The 13,070-nt window shown below is 37.5% G+C and overlaps 1 protein-coding gene across 3 annotated transcripts in view; it reads left to right on the plus strand.

Moving 5' to 3' along the window:
* The first annotated feature begins 979 nt into the window (after positions 1-979).
* PBK (PDZ binding kinase) overlaps positions 980-13,070 on the plus strand; it is a 29,989-nt gene continuing 17,898 nt past the window's right edge. The window contains exons 1-3 of one of the 3 annotated variants that reach the window (XM_025463004.3): positions 980-1,039; positions 5,012-5,082; positions 9,667-9,760. In XM_025463004.3, the coding sequence (XP_025318789.1) occupies positions 5,025-5,082; positions 9,667-9,760 (152 nt within the window). In that variant the 5' untranslated portion in view covers positions 980-1,039; positions 5,012-5,024. Of the gene's footprint in view, positions 1,145-2,232; positions 2,257-5,011; positions 5,083-9,666; positions 9,761-13,070 lie in introns of those variants that run through there. The other 2 variants (XM_025463003.3, XM_049100795.1) reach the window with 2 other exon arrangements.

Below are 13,070 nucleotides of genomic sequence, written 5' to 3' on the forward strand. Positions count from 1 at the left end.
ACCTCTCTGTGCCATACTGTCCTCATTTGAAAAATTGGGTTTATAAACGGACAGTTGCTGGAGGTGGGGTGGGTAAAGGGATGGAGTAACTGGGTGATGGGTATTAAGGAAGGCATTTGATGTGATGAGTACTGGGTGTTATATGCAATGATGAGTCACTACACTCTACCTCTGAAACTAATGATACACTGTTATTTAATTGACTTTAAATTTAAAAAATTGATCTATGATCAAAATAACCTACAAAATAGATATTTTTGGTATTAGGTATTAATATGTATAATATGTATTTTTGGTATTATGTTGTGTGCATGTGCGTTTGCATGTATGTGTGTGTTCTTAGGGCATATCTTCATCCCTCTCCTCCTTCTCCCACCTCCTAGAGTCCAAGCTTCTCCTGAGCGGTAGGTCATTCTATGACTTAATCATCTTTGCACCTCTTGTAGTAACTACTATAGTCCATCCTATGCAGGGGGCATCCAATACACACCTGGCAAATGGTAGGTGCTCTACCAACGATGCTCCAGATATAGATGAACAAATGTTGGATTGAATGTAGTGATTACAAGAATCAGCAAAATTTCCAAATATCTATTTTTCTTGGTAGCCAAAAAATGATTGTTACTCTAGCCAATGCATGTTTAGAGTGTTTCAAGGCCAAATAAATCTGTAGTACAAATTCATAAAATAGTCACCACACATTTTGAGAAAGGTGTTTTTAATTGGGGAAGAATTCCAGCCTTCAGTACATGGATAAATATTCTTTTTTTTTTTTTTTTTTACCGAAGCTGTCTATTTTGAAAGGCTGACAGTGGCTATAAAAATCAGTTTATCCTTTCTTGAGCTCCTTTTATTGGTCTTCAAGGCATCCCCGTTTGGTAGTAAGGTGGGATCCTTGAAACAGAGAAAGAAGCGAGAAGGTGCAGAAACGGCGAATCGGCTTCTTCTGTCCTTCTCGCCACTCCGTAGTTCGCGGCTGCGCAGTAGCGGCGCGCGCCGGTTTTGAAAGTGGGGAGGGTCCGGTCGCAAAGACTGTTACGTGAGTTGGTGGGTTGGTGGGTTGGCGGGTGGCGGTGGGGGGGCCGCTCGGGATCAGATTTCAAGACCGGCTTGGCCGAGACCTCTCCTCCCCGGCGTGGCTCCGGTAAGGGGAGCTTTCAGTGGACCCCTGGCCGCTGGCGGGCCCGGGTTGGGGCCGAGCGACCCCCGCCGCCGCGGCCTCTGCGTTGGCTCCGTGACGGCTCCGGGCCCAGAGGGCGAGGTGGCGCCGTTGGGAGTGTGGCGTTCGGCTGGGAGTTACCTCGCAAGAGCGTTTGCGACCCAGCCCGAGGGCGCGTCCGAATCTTAGGGTGGGGGTGGGGGAGGGGCGGGGGGATTTCAGGAAAGAGGTGGAAGGTAGAGGCACAGACTGTCTCTCCTTGGACCCGGGAGCTTACAAAGGACAGGCTGTTAAAGATCCTCCGGTAGCTTCTCCTTTCTCAGCAAGAGCTGAAATCCTTAACTGTGGCCAAAGGTCTGCGAATAAAAGCTAAAGTCTTTATGGCTTCAGGGCTCTACGTGATGTGCCATCCTGCATCCTCAAGCTCTTTGGCTGCTTTTCCTTCTCCCTTGTGCTAGCCCTGCCAGTTTAGCTTTCCCTTGAACGTTTCTGCCTCAGGGCCTTTGCATTTACTACTTAAAAAAAAAAAAAGATTTTATTTATTTAAAAGATTTATTTATTTGTTTATTTAAAATATTTATTTATTTATTCATGAGAGACACAGGCAGAGGGACAAGCAAGCTCCATGCCGGGAGCCCGACGTGGGACTCGATCCCGGGTCTCCAGGGTCACTCCCTGGGCTGCAGGCAGACGCTCCACCGCTGAGCCACCCGGGCGTACCCCTATTTTACTACTTTTGTCCTGCAGACTTCCCCCTAGATATTTTCATGATCTGGCTCCCTCACTTCCTTCAAATGACATCTCAGGGAGACCTCCCTCGACCAGCCCAACTCAAACTTCAAGCCGTTTCCCAACACCGACTCACTTCATTGGCCTGTTTTTCCCTGTACTGGCGTATACTATTTTATGTATGCATCTTCTTGTTTGTTTAGGTCGTGTGCACTGCTGGGTCTCCCTCCGGTGCCTAGAACAGTGCGTAACACATGGTACACGCTCAGTAAGTGTATGTTGACTTAGTGAATGCAGAGTGGCTTCCCATGGGTAGGTAGAAGTCGTAGAAAGCTCCTCGAGGTGCTCCTTCACTGCTTCCTGTGAGGGTAGGTGAATGAAGATGGAAGAAGGGCAATCAGAACCACATGTGGGGAAGTTATTTCCAAAGTAGAAGTACTCCTTCACCCACTCTGTTAAAGTAGTTTATCATTCCGGAAAGGCCTGAAACTTGTTCCAGAAAAACGTGTTCCTTCATTTTAGTTAAATGTTTCACTTGATCAAATTTGTGTGTCTTTTTCTTCTAAAGATCTTATTTATTCATTCATGAGAGAGAGAGAGAGAGGCAGGCTCCATTAAGGGAGCCCGGCGTGGGACTCAATCCCTGGTCTCCAGGATCATGCCCTGGGCTGAAGGCGGCGCCAAACAGCTGAGCCTCCCAGGCTGCCCAAATTTGTGTATTTTTGCATGACAAAAAGATCTTTGGTGTTCTAAAGACTGGGGATTGTAGCTACATCAAAAAAACAAACTTTTTGTCGATAGACAATTAAAGCTGGGCCTTTGAGGCAATTTTTCTTGGCAGAGTTTTTAAAAATGCTATTTATTGAGAGCGCTATACAAAATTTAAGCATATATTCTCTCTGCCTGCCAATTTTTATTTTTAAAAATTCCACTGTAGTTAGCATACAGTGTTATATTTATTTCAGGTGTACAGTATAGTGATTCAACACTTCTGTATATTCCTCAGTGCTCAACATGATAAGTGTACTCTTAATCCCCTTAACCTATTTCACCCATTTTAACAACCCTCGTCCTCTCTGGTAACCATCAATTAGTTCTCCGTAGTTAAGAGTCTATTTTTCATTGTCTTTGTTTCATCCCCACTTTGTTTCTTAAATTCCACACATGAATGAAATCATATGGTATTTGTCTTTCTCTGACTATTTCACTTAGCATTATACTCTCTAGATCCACCTGTGTTGCAAATGGCAAGATTTCATTCTTGTTGATGGATGAATAATCTACTGTATGTATGTCCACATCCTCTTTATCCATCCGTTGATGGACGTGGGCTGCTTTCATAATTTGGTTATTGTACTTTGCTGCAGTAAACATCAGGGTGCTTGTATCCCTTTGAATTAGTATTTTTGTATTCTTTGGGCAAATACCAGGTAGTGAGATTACTGGATCATAGGGTAGTTCTGTTTTCAATTTTTTGAGGAACCTCCATACTGTCTTCCACCGTGGCTGCACCAATTTGCATTCCCTCAACAGTGCATGAGAGTTCCTTTTTCTTCACTTCTTTACCAACACTTGCTGTTTCTTGTGGTTTTGTTTTTAGCCATTCTGACAGGTGTGAGGTGATGTCTCCTTGTGGTTTTAATTTGCATTTCCCTGATGGGGTGACGTGGAGCATCTTTTCATGTGCCTGTTGGCCATCTGTATGTCTTCCTTGGAAAAATGTTGATGTCTTCTACCCATTTTTAATTGGATTGTGTGTGTGTGTGTGTGTGTGTGTGTGTGTGTGTGGTATAAGTTCTTTATATATTTTGGATGCAAACACTCTGTCAGCTTCCCATTTTTTTAATAGACCAGTCTTCCAGACATGTAGTAACAGTTTGCTTTACAGTAAATTTAATAGGAAACCAAACTATTTTTAAAAAAGAAAAAGTAATATATAAAATTTTTATTAAGGGCAGCCCGGGTGGCTCAGTGGTTTAGCGCCACCTTCGGCCCAGGGTGTGATCCTGGAGACCCGGGATCCAGTCCCACGTCGGGCTCCCTGCATGGAGCCTGCTTCTCCCTCTGCCTGTGTCTCTGCCTCTCTCTCTCTCTCTCTCTCTAGCTCTGTGTCTCTCATGAATAAGATCTTTAAAAAAATTTTTTTTTAAAATAAAATAAAACTTTTATTAAAAAGGATTATTTAACAGTTATGTTACAGAAGAAATAAAGAGCTTGAATAACTTGCTTGTATATGCAGTATGTAAATTTTCTGTTCCTAAACAATTTTTACATAACTTACTGAGATACAACTCACATATTATAAAATTCACTCTGATAGTAAGTATATAATGTAGTGACTTTAGGGGTAGTCAGAGGTGAATATATCAAATCACTACCCAATTTTAGAACATTTTTATCATCACAAGAAACCCCACTCCCACTAGGAATCACTCTATGTTCTCCCTTCTCCCCAGTCCCTGGCAACTGATAATCTATTTTTTGTCTATGGATTTGCTTATTCTGAACATTTTCCGTAAATGGAGTCATATATGTGTCCTCTTGCTTCTGCCTTCTTTCACTTAGCATGTTTTTAAGGTTCATTCATGTTGTAGTATATATCAGGACTCCTTCTTATGACTGAATAATCTGTTGTATGTATTGTATACCATATTTTGTTTATTCATTATCTGATGAATACTTGTTTCCTCTTTTTGGCTATTCTGAGTAAATACTGCTTGCATAGACAGTTTCTTTAAAGGGTATAAAAGACCTGTTAACAAAGACCCCTGGGAAATGTGAGAAGGAAACTTATCTTTACCTTTTGTACTAGGTGATTTTTTTTTTTTAACCAATTGCTTTTATTACTTTTTTTTCTCCAAGTGTGTGTATTACTTTTTAATACAAACAAATAAACAAAAACCTAATCACTGGTAGTAGGACATTGGGTAAGTAGTTATACTTCTCTAGGTTTCAGTTTTCTCGTTGTAAGTAAAATTAGGCCAAATCTTTATCATGGTCTTTTTCTGTTCTCAAATTTTATGTTTATATGAGAAAAGGAGTTATGGGATTTTTTTTCTTCATGAATTAGAGTTGTATTCTGTATAACTGCAGTGTAACTTTGAATTTCTTTTCATCACCTAGAGTGTTTATTACAATGGAAGAAATCAATAATTTCAAGACACCAAGCAAATTATCAGAAAAAAAGAAATCTGGTAAGATATAAAATCTTTTTTCATTGTTACCGCTTTTAGAAATGTTTTAGCATTATTAGAGTTTGATCCTTTAATTATTACTTATACATAATTTCAGCATAAGTCCTCTTTGTAATGTTGATTTTAACAATTAAGAGTTATTTTATAGGCCAGGGTTTGGCCATCTTTTGGCAAATCTTACTGACATTCTAACAGATTTGGAGATTCTCCCTAGTAAAGAATCAGTTTGACCCATGAACTACTTTACCTTTCCCCTTTCCATACATTCACTGCTCTTGTGAGAGAAAGATATTTTTCCAAGGCAAATCAATGAATAAAATATAATCTTTTCAACAAAAACATTTGGATATTCATATGCAAATTTCTCTCCGAAATCACTTACATCACTTACAAAAATGATTAAAATTATAAAATTTCTGGAAGATAATAGAGGAGAAAATTTAATCTTGTTTATTTCTAGTATATAGATTTTCATATATTCACCTTGTATCCTGCAACCATGCTACAGTCACTTATTCTATTAGCTTTTTATGGGTTCCTTAGGCTATTATATACATAGTTGGTACTATTATAGATGGATATATGAAGACAGTGTTACTTTTTTTTTTTACCCATCTGTATTAGTTTATTTCTTTTTCCTTTCCTTATGTCACTGACTCTAGTATATTTTTGAATAGAAGAGATATTGAGATGCCTGGGTAGCTCAGCAGTTGAGCGCCTGCCTCCAGCATAGGGCATGTTCCTGGGGTCCAGGATGGAGTCCCGCATCGGGCTTCTTGCAGGGAGCCTGCTTCTGCCTCTGCCTATATCTCTGCCTTTCTCTCTCTCTCTCTCTGTCTCTCATGGATAAATAAAATCTTAAAAATGAATAGAAGAGATGTGGGTGGACATACTTGCCTTGTTCCCAGTGAAGTTTTATGTTAGATGTAGGTTTTTCACAGTTATTCTTTATAAGGGTGAGGGATTTCCTTTTATTATCCTTCATTATTATGAATGGATATTGAACTTTGTCAAGAGCTTTTTCAGAATCTATTGAGATAGTTTCCTTTTTTAGTCTTTAAATATGGTAAATTATGTTAATTTTCAAATGTTAAACCAACCTTTCATTCCGGGGGAAAGCCAGTTTGGTCATAATGTACTTTATATGTTGCTTAATTCAGTTTGCTAATATTTTCTGTGTTCATAAGGGATATTGGACTGTAGTTGTCTCTTTTTTTGGAATATCGTTCTTTCTTTTTTTTAAAAAAAAGATGTTTTTATTTTATTTATTCATGAGAGATACAGAGCAAGAGAGAGGGGCAGAGACACACAGGCAGAGGGAGAAGCAGGCTCCATGCAGGGAGCCCGATGCTGGACTTGATCCCAGATCTCCAGGATCACACCGTGCGCTGCAGGCGGCACTAAACCGCTGCACCACTGGGGCTGTCCCTGGAATATCTTTCTTGTTTTGATATAAGCTTATTCTATATTTTTAAAGTAATATGGGGAGGGTTTCCTTCTTTTTCCTTGAAAAGTATATGTAGAATTGATAGGGGTTTTTTTTTTCCTTAACTGATTTTTCTTCCTTTACTGAAAAGTATATATAGAATTGATAGAGCTTTTTTTTTTTCCTTAACTAATTTTTCTTCCTTTGATGATAGTAAAGCCGTGCAGGATGAAATTTTCTTAGGAGGAAGATTTTAACTGTGACTTCACAGATAATAGATACAGGGCTCTTCAGATGATCTATTTCATCTTGTGTAAACTTTGTTAGTGTTTTCCAAGGAAGTTTTTCACTTTCAAGTTGTCAAATATACTGGCAAAATGTTATCCATGATATGCTCATATTTCTTAGTAACTTTCTAATGTCAGTAGGATCTGTGGTGATACCTCCTTATTCATGTCTGATACTGGTATTTACATTTCTTGACTTAAGGCTTATTTATTTTGGTGAGTGTTTCAGGTACTTGGAAAGATCATACTTCCTGCTGTTCTGGGGTACAGTGGTTGATGAATATCATTTAGGTCAAGCTGGCTGACTTACGTTGTTTTGTTCTGGTCTTCTATATCTCTACTAATTTTAATTACTCTGTTATTGAGAGGGGTGTCTCCAACTACAATTGTGGGTTTATCTACTTTTCCCTTTGAGTTCTGCAGTGACTGCTATATGTGTTTTAGAGCTTTTACTAGATACCTACATTTAGGATGATTATTTCTTTGATGACTTCTTACCCCTTTTACTATTATGAAATGTCTTTCTTTATCCAGTGTTGTGCTGTTTAAAGTTCACTTTATGTGATATTAATAGAACCAGTCCAGTTTTATTTTGATTGCTGTTTGAATAGGATGTTTTCCAACTTTTTACTTTTAACTCCTGTGTTTTTATATTTAAAGTGAGTTTATTATAGGCACCATGTAGTTATGTCTTATTTTGTTTTTATCCATTCTGATAATTTCTGCCTTTAATTGGACTGTTTAGTCATTAGCCACATGTGGTGATTTAAATTTAGGTTCAAATGAATTAAAATTAAATAAAATTACAAATTTAGTTCCTCAGTTGTACTAGCTACTTTTCAAGTGCTCAATAACCACATGTGACTAGTGGTTGCCATACTGGACAACACAGATATATAACATTTCCATCATGACAGAAAGTTCTATTGGACAACATTGTTTAGACTACCTTTAATGTAATTCTCTGTGGTTGGATCAAATCTCATATTTTGCTATTGTCCCAAAGCTTCCTGATTATTTCTTTGTATTTTTTTAAATCTTTTTTTCTGTGCTTCATTTTTGGTGGTTTTTGTTGCTTTGTCTTAAAATTCAGTTACCTTCTTCCCTAGATGCTTCTCTAACAGCATCTTTAGATGCTCTTATTCTTATCTGTTTGTTGTATTATTTTTACTCCTTGAAGTTCCATTAGGTTTTTTTTTTTAACATTTTTTTTTCACTTATGCTCACATTTTCCATTACATTATTGAGCACATTTTTAAGATTTCTGATTTAAGGTTCTTACCTCTTAACTCTATATCACTGTCATTTTATGGTACCTTTCTTTGGTTTATTTTTCTCCTGGTATGGATTGTATTTCTTCTTTCATGCCTGGTAATTTCTTTAAGTGGCTGCTGCATGTTTTACATTGTGGAGTGCTAGATTTATTCCGTGGAGGGGGTGTGTGGTTTTGTTATGGTCCACTTAAGTTACCTGCACATTAGCTTGTTTCTTTTGAGGTGTGGTTTTAAGCTTTACTGTAAACATTTTTCTTGGGCAAAAATACAGTGGTACTGTTAAATTGTGATCATTTAGAGGACTTTACTCCTTACCTGTGTGTTACAGAGTTACCACACTCTGGCTGATGGTAATTGAACTATTCCTAGAGTGTGCTCTGCCAACAGTTGTTTAGTCTACTACTTGGGTTTGGTATTTTCGCTTACTTTGGGGAGTTCCATCCATTGTATGTGCAGATAACCAAACACTCCAAGGAAAACCTCTTTTCAGGTCTCTGGAGCCATCCTTCCAAATGGCTCCCTGTAGTTCTCTCCCTGTAATTCTAGATGCTTAGATCTCCTTGACCTCTGATCTCTTTCTCCTGAATTCAGCAAGACTTCTGGGCTATGTTTCTGTGTGCTGGAGCCCAGAAATTGCCTTCAGGCAGTAAGTAAGGGCAATGATAGGGCTCACATCATTTGTTTCTCTTCTCTCAGAGTTCACAGCCCTGCTCTGCCTGTTGTCAGATGTCTGAAAACTTATATTTTGTCAAGTGTTTTAGTTATTACTGGCGAGAAGGCAGTTTAATTGTTTTCGAACAAAAGTTAAAACTGTATGTCATCTTTTTTAATGACTACATAATGCATTGTAATATAATTATGACCCTAATGATGATTACTTAGGTTTTTGTTTGTTTTTTTGCCGTCACAAAATCAAATCCCAATATTGAAATGTGTGTGCATACGTGTGTGTGTGTGTGTGTGTGTGTGTAATGCCTTTGGGCACATGCAATAGTGCACAATTTTGCAAACAGCATACACACACTAAACTAAATAGTTTAGGCTTTGTGGGCCACATAGGGACTCTGTTGCATATTCTTCTTTATTTTTTAACAACACTTTTATAATCTAAGAACAATCTTAGCTTGTGAGCCAAAAAAAAAAAAAAATAATCAACTGTTTGCAGATCCTTGCTTCTGGGTTACTGTGAGATAGGGCTCCAAAAGTAGACTTGGTCAAAGGGTATCCATTTAAAATTAGTGTAGATAGTATCAAATTGCTCTACAGAAGACTATGCCAATTAATACTCCTATGTTGAAAAAACTAGGATGCTCTTGTTAGAGCTCTTTTTATTTTTTTTAATTAAATTTTTTTAAAAGATTTTATTTATTCATGAGAGACACACACACACACACACAGAGAGAGAGAGAGAGGCAGAGACACAGGCAGAGGGAGAAGCAGGCTCCATGCCGGGAGCCTGACATGGGATTCTATCATGGGTCTCCAGGATCACGCCATGGGCTGAAGGTGGTGCTAAACCATTGAGCCACCAGGGCTGCCCTAGAGGTCTTTTTAAATACTAATTTTATATTTTTTTATTTCTCTTTCTGACGTTTAGCATTATGTTCAACTCCATGTATAAATATTCCTGCCTCTCCATTTATGCAGAAGCTTGGCTTTGGTACTGGGGTAAATGTGTACCTTATGAAAAGGTGAGTATAACATTCCAGATTAACTTTTTCACATGAAACCATAGTTGCTCTGTACTTGAAGACAATAAAGAATATGAAAATTCAAATATTTTAGATTTGAGGTATGTTCCTGATCTTGTCTGACGGCTACATTCTGGTCCTAGAACCTTTTATTACTTTGCCAGAGTTTTGCCTGGTAATACTTTTCTCCTACCCTCCTACTGATAGATTATTAAAGGAGAAGGAACTTACCTTACGATTTTTCCTTGGCTTTCCTTGGTGTGGGAAGAGAAAGAGACAGAGGGAAGGTGTTTCCTGTGTGGTAACAATGCAGGAGTCTTAATAGGAAAACCTCAGAGTCGACTCCGATGTTGGGGATGTCAGTGACTGCTAACCTCTTTTATCTGGAGAGTAGCCTTCTTAGCATTCTCTCATTTAAAGACGTGAAATTTTTTATTTCTTATGTCACACTATTAAGTAAGAAGGGCATATATATGATTTTAAAGTAGGAAAATTATGTTAAAGAAAAATAAAATTCTAAGTGTCAACAGACATTTTTTAAAAAGTTTTTTCTTTTACTCATTACTTTGTACCTGGTTTCATGGTTATAAAGTGGGCAAACAACTTAGGTCAACATATATTCCTTAATGTGTTCTTGGAATCATCCTACTAGCATATTGTTAGCTTCATCTAAGTTTTTGTTGTTTCCAAATAGAAATGCTTTCTTCAATAAAAAGCTAATGAATTGAGAATAGCATAGAATTATATGTGTGTGGCTATTGAATAAGTTTTGTAGTTTAAACACCGCCTTTGTATGTTTCTGTGCTATTTGTTTTGTAGACATTCATTTTTTAGTGTCTAAAAACAAGTTTTTGAAAGAAAAGGTTCTCACAGGTTCATTGTCTAGTCTCATTTTTTTTCCTCGTTTTGAAAAAATGTTCTTAATGTATTATGTTGCCAACAAAGTTCTATTGTATGTAAGACTTAATTAGAAAGCTTCATGTTGTTGATACTGAAAAATGGTAGTCACTGACTGACCTCACCACTGCTCCTGATGTGGACTTTCAACCTGGGGTTTTCTTTTACTGGTAACCTAGAGATGTCTCTCACTTCTCTGGTGAATTGGATCCTCTGTTTTTCTGTATCTTTTATCTAACTATTTCTTGGTTTACATCTCATTTTGACTGAGGGCATATAGTAGCCCCCCCATTGAAAAGATGCACAGGAAATAACATTTTTGAGAATCTGCATTTATGAAAATGTTTTCATTTTACTCTCATACTTGAATGGCCTTTTTGTTTTTCTGAGTCAGAATTTTTGTTTGGAAATAATTTTCCTCCAGAATTTTGAGGTCATTGTTCCATTGTTTATTAGCCTGTGGTGTTGCTATTGAGATTTCTGAAGCCTTTCTGATTGCTCCTGCTTTTTATGTAATCTGTTTTAGGTTATCTGTCCCTCCCACTGTGCTGGAACCTTTTATGATCTTCTGTTTGTCACCAGTATTCTGAAATTTCACAATGACATACATGGGTGTGAGCCTTTTGGAATCTGAAAATTCCTACTCTTAAATTTTGGGAAATTCTTTTTTAAATTACTTTGTTGATAATTTTCACCCCCATTATGCTCTTCTCTCTCTAGAGTTCCTATTATTACTTTTTTTTTTGGCCTGGTTTTCTTTTTGCTCTGTTTTCTGGGACATTTCTCCAACTTTATCTTCTGATAACTTATATTTTTTTCATTTTTGTCTGTCTTGTTTTTAATTAACTATCTGAAAGTTTTCCATTTTCACATGGCACCCTAAGTTTATTTAAGGTGCTATCAGTGCTCTGTATCCCGATCTGGATGTTAGTGACACAGGAATATACACATGTGAAAACACATTCATCATTTAGTATGCATATGGTCATGAATTACTCTTCCCTGTGTGCTTCATGGGTTCTCAGCTATGCCAGTAAAGCTAAAGCTAAAGACCCTCTGCTTTAACCCCTTCCAAAGCTAGTCTCCAGTCTTCAGAAGGGGAATAGGAGGTAGACAGGCGCTAGAGATGCAGAATCAGGGAGAGTGTCTAGGAGTTCACCTGCTTTTTTAAGTGACTTTCAAGAAGTTCACTAGGTCTGTTAAGTCTGTTACTTTCATCTGCTTTCCAAGCTTCCAAAAGTGTTTTGTTTCCTTTTCATTATTTACATCCTTTTCATTGGGTATAGGTCTTAAAATACCCACTTGCTTTTATTTCAGTGGGGGCTTGGGAGAGATCAAAATTAATGTGTATGTTCGAGGTATTCTAATCTAGAAGTCTATTTTTTATGTTAAATTTGTGTTCCTAGATTCACTTAGTTGTGATACACTATTATTTTCTAATAAAACCGATGAATTCATTTTGCTATTTAGGATTTTTACATCTATGATTTAAGTGAAATTAGCTTGTGATTTTCCTTTTTCTGCTGTCCCTATTTGATTTGTCTATTAAGGTTATATTAGACCTCTACCCCATTTTCTTTCTATTCCCTAGAATAGTTTGTGTAAGATGGAATGATATATTCCTTGAAAGTTCAGTAAACTCACCTATAAAATCATTTGGGCTTTGTGTTTCTTATGGAATGTCTTAAACTCTTGATTACATTTTCTCCATTTTCTCTTTTGTCAGTTTTCTTAGATTTTTCTAAGAATTTGTCTATTTTGTCCTTTAAATATATTAGGGTAAAAGTAGTAGTATTTATTCACTTAAATTTTTTTTCTCTCTGATGAATCTGTGATTGTCTCTATTTTTGTTGGCAATATTTTTTTTCCTTGTGCAATCTCATTAAAAATCTGCCTGTTTTGTCTTTTCAATGAACAAACTTTTAGCTTGGCAAAATATTTTATTAAGATTTTATAAATATGTTCTTGGGATGCCTGGGTGGCTCAGCGGTTGAGCGTCTGCCTTTGGTTCAGGGCATGATTCCAGAGTTCCGGGATCGAGTCCCACATCAGGCTTCCTACATGGAGCCTACTTCTCCCTCTGCCTGTGTCTCTGCCTCTCTCTCTCTCTCTCTCTCTCTCTGTGTGTGTCTGTCATGAATAAATAAAGAAAATCTTAAAAAAGAAAAAAAGATTTTATAAATATGTTCTTGGCATTCTGTAGATTGAGATATGTTATGGGAAAGGTGAAGGTGGATATGTTTACTGAATTCTCAATACTTGGGAGCTGAGGGGTACCCTTTGGAACTTGAAAAATAAATTTTTCATAATACAATGACATGGAAGAGGTCATCCCCAAATGCTGTTGTTACCTAAAACTGGAGGTTTAAGAATAATTTGGCCCAGCGGTTTAGTGCTGCCGTCAGCCCAGGGC

This window comes from Canis lupus, chromosome 25, assembly GCF_003254725.2.
Source record: "Canis lupus dingo isolate Sandy chromosome 25, ASM325472v2, whole genome shotgun sequence".
Taxonomy (NCBI): domain Eukaryota; kingdom Metazoa; phylum Chordata; class Mammalia; order Carnivora; family Canidae; genus Canis; species Canis lupus.